The sequence below is a fragment of the Urtica dioica genome, chromosome 2 (genome assembly GCF_054948205.1).
Source record: "Urtica dioica subsp. dioica isolate 48M chromosome 2, U.dioica_male_clone48M_v1_H2, whole genome shotgun sequence".
NCBI lineage: Eukaryota > Viridiplantae > Streptophyta > Magnoliopsida > Rosales > Urticaceae > Urtica > Urtica dioica.
In genome coordinates, this window is record NC_142757.1 from 33,897,483 (window position 1) to 33,907,819 (window position 10,337).

The 10,337-nt window shown below is 37.0% G+C and overlaps 1 protein-coding gene and 1 long non-coding RNA gene across 3 annotated transcripts; both read right to left on the bottom strand.

Annotated features, from left to right (window-relative positions):
• Positions 1-2,991: 2,991 nt before the first annotated feature.
• On the bottom strand, positions 2,992-6,561 carry LOC149404489 (Tryptophan RNA-binding attenuator protein-like protein). 2 transcript variants are annotated; one of them, XM_089606904.1, is made up of 10 exons: positions 6,269-6,561; positions 5,747-5,806; positions 5,606-5,645; positions 5,154-5,332; positions 4,983-5,021; positions 4,759-4,845; positions 4,556-4,616; positions 4,080-4,204; positions 3,380-3,471; positions 2,992-3,248 (listed from the first exon to the last, which is right to left on the bottom strand). In XM_089606904.1, the coding sequence occupies exons 1-10, from the start codon at positions 6,314-6,316 to the stop codon at positions 3,134-3,136; spliced, it is 846 nt and encodes a 281-aa protein (XP_089463030.1). In that variant the 5' UTR covers positions 6,317-6,561; the 3' UTR covers positions 2,992-3,133. The 2 variants fall into 2 exon arrangements, with proteins under 2 accessions (XP_089463030.1, XP_089463028.1); XM_089606902.1 differs by having other exon boundaries at positions 3,380-3,474.
• A 2,421-nt stretch (positions 6,562-8,982) lies between these two features.
• LOC149404490 (uncharacterized) lies at positions 8,983-10,128 on the bottom strand. Its single transcript, XR_016295506.1, has 3 exons — positions 9,987-10,128; positions 9,387-9,555; positions 8,983-9,192 (listed from the first exon to the last, which is right to left on the bottom strand). It is a non-coding gene; the product is annotated as an uncharacterized LOC149404490 (long non-coding RNA).
• Between the last annotated feature and the right edge of the window lie 209 nt (positions 10,129-10,337).

Genomic DNA, 10,337 nt, shown 5'->3' on the forward strand with positions numbered 1-10,337 from the left:
TACAACGTTTCTCTTTTTTGTGGGAATAAAAACATGATACTTTGCAAAGCATAAAATTCCAATCTCCGAATACAAAGCATGTTTTTAACTAGAAATTGCTACAAAACCAAACAAATATATCGAAACTCCCAAATTCAAACAATCTAAATATCCGATTCATGAGTGCATTCATGCCGTAGTCGATGAACATATTGGCCTACGGTGAGCTCGGAGATATGAAAATAGAAATAATTCTTCGCCCACCGGTCATCTTTCGATGGGTAGCCTTAAAACTAAACCCTTGTGAGGCTTCCAAGACAAGTAAAAGAGTGCCCGGATGGTGAAATTTTTTCTTTGTAGTGACCAAATGGATCAAGTCCGAGACGGTTAGCTCGATGCCCTACTCGCTCGTGAGGACAAGAAGCCTGATAGACTATTCTCACAAAAGTCGGCACGAGCTGGGGTGGAGTCACACCCAACAAGAAGTGTATTTCAGAAGAAGAGGAGGAAGAGGGAATCGAAGCTCGCACTTCTCGAAGAAAATTTTGTGCATGTAACAGAACCCAAAATTGGCAGTCTCGGTTTTGTCGTCGGGCTCGAGCAAGATCAACCCGATCTCGTCCAGGATGTTGTATGCTTGGAAAATGCGGCCTAAATTGTTAATACGGAGTAAGATCAAGGGACAATGGTGAAGAAATTCACCAGGAGGATGTTCATCCTCAGGAGCCCGGACCTTTTTCCACGAGAGTTTAAAGCCATTAATTCAATTTTTTTGATTGGTCTTAGCGAAAAAGAAGAAATTTGATGAACACAAAAAGAAAATATTACTCTTTTTCGAGGGAATATTATCGAATTTTAACTACCTCGATGATTTCGAGGGGAATCATTACTCTTTTTCGAATAAAATATTGTATATACCAATTTTAGTGCCTTCCATTGGCACACCGTATCGAATGAGCTCGAGCTAGGGAACTTCATACCATATGAAGCCTTCAAGCTCAGGCGCCATGCACTTCTTCTAGTTTATACACTACTCTGTACTGAATAAACTAGGGGACTGACTTAATATTGGACTTCGTCCTCCATTTATATTAAATTTATGGGCTCAAATAACAAATTTGGCCCAGGCCCAAAGAAGATGAAAAGCCCACAAAAGGATACCGAGCTAGTCGACTCTCTTCAGGCTCCATCTCGGGACCACGAATTGCTAAGCGGCTGAGCTTTCTTCGAGTCAACTCGTATAGCATTTTCCGAGCTCACTTCGTAATAGCTCGGTCCGACGTGACGACGCGCTCCTTCAACAATTACGTGGTTACTCAGACACTGAAGGCCTTTCAACGCATGATCCACTCAACCGTTCTTCCAAGAACAGGTCAATTGATGGATGCCGAAGACCGCTTCCGACGCGCGACGTGGCCCTGAAGAATCAGAACTCACCAGTCGTTTTCAAGCTATAAGTAGAAGACTTGGGAGCATATTGTAGAGTCTTTTCTCTTGTTATTTTATTTTCTATGCCTATGCTACGACCCTGAGCTCTCATGTTCTTGTGATTTACAGCTCGATTATTATAATTCGATAAAAGGCTCTGCGCCACCGTTTAGATTTATTTATGGTTCATTTCAATCATTCTTCTTTTTGTTTCATGTTTTTTCAGATTTGATTTGACATCATTACTGAATTCTGAGGCCCATTAACAAATCTAAATCGAAGATTTCCTCGTGAATTGTTAAGATTTCTTTAAGGTGATTTCTCATGTCAACAATAGCTATATAGAAACATCAAGTTTGCATAATAGCCAATGTTTTGTAGTTATAGTTAATTAGCCACTGAGTTTATTAACAACAATTACTTGACAAATTTTGCCCAAATAATTTCCGCCAATTGACAATTAATGAGTGGGAGTTATTTGGACAAAATTGTCAACTGATTCTTGTTGATAAAATTAGTGGCTAATTAATTATAATCGACTATTTAACAAACAAAAAAAATTGAGGGGGCTTAGTTGAGACGACCTACTCTCAATTAGTTTTAATCGACTTCGAACTACCATCTCCATCTGAAATGCAGCCACATGGACAGTCCTTATGAGGACCAATCAACGTTACTTATGCACATGTTACATAGTCGAGTGACTGGTAAAGTCGCAACCCCTGACCGCGATGCAACAAAAAGTTGACACCAAAAAAATTCAGCCCCGTAAAAATATTGTAAAAAAAGAGCTATAATACCAATTTTTTTTTATCTTCATAAAGTGACTCTCCCCTGCCTTCTCAAAGAGTTGTCCTCCAATAAGCAAGACGCACAAACTTAGGGAGGACATGTAAATAATAACAAAAATGAAAAAAAAAAAAAAAAAAAAAAAAAAAAAAAAGTAAAGTGAGAGGATCACAAAATAATGCCAAGGACACAACAGAAGATGCTAGGAAAACAACATAGCCGTTCCTCTAGAATGGAATCAAAAGCGCAAAAGTCGTCCAAGTGGCACAACAAATACATTACCCCAGTACACAACTAAAACGCCAGGAGCGTGAAAGTCATCCCAAAGACCCAACAATGATGTTCCCACGTAATTTCACCCAAAGTGCCAAGAGCTAACCCAGCAATCAAAGCCTCACAACATAGCCTCATCAATAACTAAGCAACCCAGATCCCCAAATCACTAGACAAGAATCAAAAGCAGCATTGGCAGGCCAATTTCCTATCTGATTGTTTCGTCGTCTTCGTGTATATGCTGGTTTACAACTTAAAAAACGCTATTTTCACCATTTGCTAATTTTGAGATAAGTACAAAAACAACTACCAGCAGCAATTACCATTAATATTTTTGTACATTTCTCGTACAAATTATATTCAGGTCCAATTCCCTAAAAATATTCGAATGTTGTCATTGGAGGTGTTATATGTTTATTTCAGTGCACCATGCCCACCAACTTGTTTCATGCTCAAATTCAAACACATCCAATCCAATTCAATTATATGAACCTCGGAAAACAAAAAACAATAAAATCAACGTTAACTTAAGCCTCTGGTCTCTGTAGTTTTGATTATATTGGAATTGAATCGAGCCTACAATTGAACCAACGCCTACAAACAGGAATGCGGGCTCTGGGTATGGGTGAGAAGGTGAAAAATTGAAGAAAAAGAGAAGTGAGATTTATATATCAGTCAAGATCAATGAAGATACAATCACAACATATGCCAGAAAAAAGAAAATGGCTATCTGAAGGAAAAACTTTGGATTTTCTCTCATGTTCGGAGCCGTAACTGCCCTGTGAAACCATAGAGAATCAATAACTTGTTATAAAACTATAAATATATCATTTTAAAAAATACAGAAATGTTACAATGCTATTGATTTTTCCTAGGGTTTGAGTCATTTCATGAATGGGTCCAGAACTACCTCGCAATGCGCTGGGAGAATCGGTGAAACGGTAAACTTTGGATGAAGACAATACCCGGCCCTGTTAAAATACCTGTAACTTGATTCTCACCCTGCTTTTTGACAGCAAGCAAAATTAAAGGTCAAATTGTTGTCATAAAAATTAAAGAGACGAAGAATAGCTCATTTTTCATGGAAAATTTCTTAAAAGTTATGAAATTATTAATAATGATTGGTCAAACTTAATGTTATATATCATCGACTTGAGCAGAAAAAAAAAAAAGAATTACACAGTGGTAAGATCATCCCAGTTGCAATGAAGCTTCAACCTAGAGCAGAGACTGTTTGTTGCTAAATCAACTCTAAAGGGGCCTTAATAAGGAAGATAAATCCAGCATTAAAGAGATTCATTTCATTTCCTTGCACAATTCTATGAGATAGTAAAGTAAACAATATGACACAAAAAGGTCACTTTCAGTATAAAATTATAGATCTATACACGACCACTTTACTCTTTAGCCTGCGACTACCAAAAGGCTGAAAGTGGCAGCCGTAACAAATATCTGCAAAAACTCGGCGACCTAGCTATAATTCAATCCATATATTTAAAAGACTCGCAAGTTGTAAGGAAGAATAGATTAAAGCCAAACCTTAGGGAAAAAAATCAAAGGCAAATAAAAAAGGGAATGAAACTGCTACAAGATGTAAATACGTCGCTTACCCCAAACATTGCTTTTCTAATTGGACCGTTGTACTTTATTTGGACATTGACTGTGGAATTTACGGCGACAATGCAAGACACATCAACTGCTAGAACCTCGCCGACCTCAAGATTTTTTTGTACGACTAGAAACAAAAAGAAACCACATCCACAATTATTAGAACAGGCTTCAAGAAGCATAATTATTTAGCAACCTCTTATAGTCAAGGAACAGCTTTAAAGGCTCAAAGAAAGAAATGATAACAAAGGAAGATATATAGAGGACCTGAAATGTTTTATCGTGAATAAATCAAGGCATATACCCAGTTTGCATTGTGCCATTGTATCATATCCACCATGTTTTTACCCAAAATTATGTATATCAAAATTCTACAAACAAAAGAACCCAATAGATCTCATAGTATCCCCTGCCAAGTTGAATATTTTTTGTTCAATTTGCTAAATATGTCAATACCTGTAAGGATAGAATAGCCTACCTGAGCCACCTGCAAGAATGAACGCAAGTCCTTGACCAGATAACTTCTGCCTTAAGAATCCCTAAAAAAATGTAATAAATGCGAGAGAGATAAATAAAATGTTTTCCAACTCAGAAGTATTTTCTCAGGATAAACAATTCAATCACAAAGAATACGACACAAACAAACAGAAAATAGAAGAAATATTCTTCTTCTAGAAGTACCTCTGCGCCAAGAATGATATTACGTGCCCTATGATCGACTGTGTTAGTGACTTTCACATCATTGACGGAGCATAGAAAGGCATCTGGCTACAAAAATACAATTGGAGTCGGACAATATGCTGAAGCTTGTAAGGTTACTAAATATTCATACACAAAAATAAACGAACGACACCAGAAAAGGACATTCATAAAGGCTCCACAGAAAAATTACAAGTAACTAGTACCTGACATAAGAGCTCTCCACCAAACACTGCCAAATCAATCTGAGAAGTAACAATGTTTAAAAAGGCAATATAGTAGCTGTATTTGATAATGATTGAAATCATAATTGTAAGATCAACAATAAGACTCGACTTAAACTAAGCACATGAACGTTCAAAGTTTAAAGCACAAACCGGGAGAATTCTGGCAAGAGAAGGAGCAGCAATGCCAACAAATCCGTCACTTGGTCCAGGATTACGAAAAACTATGCTTGTAATGTTTTTTCCAAACAACCAATGCCACATTCCCACTTCATTTTCCGGAAGAAAAACATTTTCCATTTCAACTGATCCGGACATAAAGCACATCGATCCTGCAAATTAACGACAATCGAATGCTGGATGATGATTCTGGAAGTGAAATTGTAGGAATAACAATTGACTATATGAACGATGTAGTTCCTTCCTAGAGAAATATTACTCCATTTCCGCGAGGAACTACATCATTCATACAATCAACAATCGACAACTATCTTTCCCATCGGCTATAGTTTTGAAAAGACATGGACTTGAATTTAAAGAAGAAACAAACTGGATAAAAAACCAAAAAAGAAAATCGAACCATATTCCATTCTAAAAAAACTTACCAGGCTTCGCAACAACCTTTTCCTCGGGCTTCAACATTATCTGCATTTGCAAGTAAAATAAAGTCAACCTAGAAGCAGCGAAGATCGAGTATAATAGACATAAAAAAGATATATGACTACACATTTTGGATGAGAATTTACCTGAACCACTTGAGCTTCACCACCTAAAATTTGGAAAGGAATCATAGCATCTTGCGGACTCTACTCCAAAAAAAAATAAAAAAAACACACACACACACACAGTTATACAGAAATATAAACCGCTTGACCATTTTATTTTGTTTTTATCAATCAAATCATATCCATCAATTCTCAAGGTGAAAACAACACCCTGTCATGGATATGATCCGAAAAATAATATAACCGAATTCCGAGCAGAATCAAGCGATCTTCGAAAAATTAATAAGCACAAAGCATAGAGTATGTATACCCTAATTTAATCCCTAAAAAAATTTAGAAGCACAGACCAACCTAAACCTAAAATTCATCCTAATATAATTTGACATCGAACAGCATACTCGAATTCCGATACAAAAGCGCTAAGGAAGAAGAAGAGGCAAAACAGATTCCAAAAACAACAATAAAAACTTCTGCAAGTAATAGAATCAAATTAATCAAAAAATGAAATCGAATACCAAAATACAAGGAGCGATCGAGTTGTACCTGATATACGTAAGGCTGAATAGGCGTAGAGAAGAAAGGAGCAGCCATGGCGGTCGAGAGAGCTTGGAGAAGAGAAGCTTTGAACCAATGGCAGATCAAGAGAGTGAAAAACTTCGATCTTCAAATTTTCGGAAAGTCGAAATCTTCTCTGGCTATGTCTTTGATGTGTATTTACTGGTGATAATTATAAGATCAGCGACGTTCTTTTAAGATTTAACATTACAAAACATTTCTTGTTAAAATCTTAAAAAGAAAGTAAACATAAATAAAATACCAAAGTTCCAAACTAAAGGATGATCAGTTTTATTTTTTATTTTATTTTTTATATTAATAAGAGCAGAATACTAAATGACTGAAATCGCCATGCTTACAAGATCGGGTTGTCTATGTACTACAGTGGTATTTATGTAAATTCAATTGAAATAAAAAAAATCATGGAACGAAGTACACATCAGCGTTGTCCATGACGTGGCATGGTTTCATTCGGTACAGTCTAAAACACGACGTGTCATACGTGATCAGTCAATCCCATTTAATTGTTTAGGTTCAGATAAAAATAATAATAATAATAATTGTTTAGGTCAAAATCATCTTTCATTACGTTTCCTTGTACACAATTTAAATGGTCATTTCATTAGTGTTTCTTCCAAACTAATGGAATACTTTGAGAAAGTATAGGCCTAAGTTTGGAAATTATTCCATATTTTATTTTAGTACGAAGGAAAATTATAGTTCTACATTTATTAGAAAGTTTTTTCGAAGTTTTCAATGCATTTTTGAAGTTTTTTTATTATGAGATAATTTTGAAGTTTTTGGACATTTTAGGATTCTTTGGGATATTTCTATTTTTTTTTCTTTCTAAATTCAAAATATACCAAAAATAAATTTCAAAAACCCCAAAAATATATAATATATTAATTTTTTTTTTTTTTTTTTGTTGGACTTCGTCTTACATCAAGAAAGACTTGTTGAGCTAAAAAAAAGTATGAGTCTATGAACAAAAATAATCTAAAATCTCAATCCAACCTAGTATTAAACATCAACATCGCCCATTTGAAGATCAACCTAGAATTTTAGACAGTAATATAAGCTTTTTTTGGCCTAATCTGCCACGAACAACATGACAAGCTAAATCAATTATAGCTTTGCTTGATACATAAAACATGATGAGCTAAGCTACTTTTGGGCTAGCGCATCACGAAGAGCACGACGAGCTAAGACATTTCTCGCATCCCCGTCATGAAGGGCACAATGAGCTAAGCCACTCTTGGCTTAACCTGCCTCGAGGAATCTTGTGAGCTCAGCTTTTTCTAGCTCAACTCATTCAACGAACCATGACTATCTCAACAAGTTCATTGAATCCCGTAGACTATTATAGCGTCGTAGAAAAACGACAAAAATCGACAATAAAAGTCCAAACACGTGGGCCCACAGCTAGTCTTAGAAGGCTCAAGCCCACATTCGACATTAAAAATTCCTCAAATCATGTCTCAAAGACCTATCCCGAGTCATGTCTTCATGCAAAATTGTTAAATCAAATCCTCATAACAAGTCCAAAGCAAGAAAAGACCTTTAGCAAAACCGTGGGAAAAGTCAACCTTGGGGCTACATGATCCTTAAGACTGTTGAAAAAACTCTTGTCAAAACTCTCGGCCAAACCAAGACCTTCGGTCAAGAATCAAAACCCTCGGTCGAGAGACTCTTGGCAAACCTCATGCCAATCCTTGGCCAAACCATCACCAAGCCCATCGTGCACGCCAGTGGTGCATGCCACCCCACTCGCACTAAGCTACTGTGTTGTGCCCTGCCCGAGATAACACTAAACTTTTAGTGGATATCACACCACTTGCCCGATGCTTGCGCAAGACCCTAGACACGCCTTGCCATACGCAACCTCGGCAAGCATAATGCCATATGCAAACCCTCGGGCAGTGACAAAACCATCGTTAAGGGTCTCGCACGCCTCACCGCCCGATGTCGTGCCACGTTTCGCCCAAGTTTCATGCGATGCCAACTTGGCTTCTCGCGCCAAGCCTTGCGACGAAGAGCCTCAAGCCCATGCCACACATGAGACCCTCACGCCACGCCTCTCGGCCAACCTGCGCCATGTTGATGTTGTTTCTGAGCCTCAACAATCATGAAGAAAACAAAAAGATTAAAGGCATTTGATTTGGTTTATTTACATTTGTGAATCTCACAAAGACATCATATGGAAATGATAAATAACTATTTATGATAAGTAATTAATGAAAAAATTAAATAAGAATACGAGCAATTTTATTATCACTACTACAAAACTGAGATCCTACAACGCTTAAAAACAGTTGTAGAATGATTCTACAACGCTTAGTAAGCGTTGTAGAATCCAGCGTTGTAGAAGCTTCTACAACGCTTAGACATCCGTTGTAGAAGCTTCACGGCTTCTACAACGCTTAAAATCCGTTGTAGAAGCTTGGATTCTACAACGGATATCTAAGCGTTGTAGAAGCTTCTACAACGGTACAATTCCATTGTCGAATTCCCAAAAAAGACCAAAATTTCTTGCCGCGGCGACGCATATTTTTCGCCGCGGCGAGACATTCTACAACGGATCAGATATCCGTTGTAGAAAGATCTCGCCGCGGCAAAAAATATATGTCGCCGCGGCGAGAGCTTAGACGTCACTTTTTTAGCGACTTTAAATTGGTTTTTTTTACAAATTTAGTTTTCTTTATTTTTAGTCCATTGTTTCCAGAAAAAGAATAGCAATTAACAGAATACATTTCATTCAAATAAAAAATTAAATCGTACAGATTCATTATAGTAAAAAAGAAAAATATACGTGTTTATACAATCTATCTACCAACAACACAATCTATCTACCACCAATAGATATTTATCGGATGCTCTAGTTCTCGGACCTGGCCTACTGAGCGCTCGTGGACCTGCTCGAGTGGGCGCTAGAATTAGCAAAATCCAAATTGCTGAAGGTCATGTAAAGTCATTTATATAAACAAAGCATTCGTGTCAAAACAAAACAAAATGCTTATCACATCAAAGGTCTATTCTTTGTCTAGATATTATGGAAGTACTCTTAGCTAAGCAATGACAATGTGAGCAAGTCAAATCACACACTAACCCGAGTGCTCTATTAGCTAAAATCTTGGTCGATCAGGTTGGCCTTCTGAAATCTTGGCCGATTTCAGAAGGCGAAGATATGTCCTGCTAAATGCTAAGAGAGTGAAACCCACGAAGCCTTTTTCGTGTCCTCCACATTCCTATGTATGTGCAGCATTCCACCCTCAGCCCTGTTACAACCAACAATTTCTGTGATAAATAATAATATCATGAACTAGAAAGTACAATAAAAATATCATGTGGCAGCAAGTAAAATAAAATAAAACAAATATCTACCAGATTCATAACTTAAATGTATGCAATCTGAAATATAACTTCAATGGTTCATCACACACGCAGTGATAAGCCTAACTTATTTGGTGTATATTGACAAAAAAGTCGACCCACACATAAAGAATCACAGCCCTAAACAAACCTAATCCTTTTTCTTTCTTAGAAGTTATTCATGCTGTTCAAGATTTTCCTTTGTATCACTAGGTGTTCTGCAAAGAAATCCTCATCTAATCCTATGCTAGATGATCAATGCCTGAAGTTTTCATCTTCAGATGAAGTAGAAGTAGCCGAGGCGGTATATAAATCAAGAGAAAGCAATGTTACGAACCAGAATATATGTTGCTCTTCCGAGGATGAGCCGGAATTACTACTACTTGAAGAAGAAGATCAACTTAGCTTGTTCTCGTCCTGTTTCGAAAGAGACTCTGAAGCATCCGGGGATAGTAGTTATCTTGATCATGGAAACAGTGTTAGTCCAGGGAAACGATCATCTGTGAATTCAGGTCTCGATTTATGGGAACATAAAGGACCACACATAAAATACACGAAGACATTTACATAATCAACCCATCGGTTGTTCGGTGAAGGTCCGGACCTAGAAATCAAAACCATTTTTAAGAACTCGTGAAAAAAAATTCGTTCAAGAAATTTATCAAACAGTTAGGGGACACAAAACAAA

What these genes read in the sequence shown, in the direction of transcription:
- LOC149404489 (XM_089606902.1), bottom strand. Translation starts at nt 6,316, where the DNA reads ATGGCTGCTCCTTTCTTCTCTACGCCTATTCAGCCTTACGTATATCAG. An exon ending in GTGAAGCTCAAGTGGTTCAG is followed by an intron (nt 5,646 to 5,746) that starts GTAAATTCTCAT and finishes TTGCAAATGCAG; the next exon opens with ATAATGTTGAAGCCCGAGGA. An exon ending in AAAGGTTGTTGCGAAGCCTG is followed by an intron (nt 5,333 to 5,605) that starts GTAAGTTTTTTT and finishes GTTAATTTGCAG; the next exon opens with GATCGATGTGCTTTATGTCC.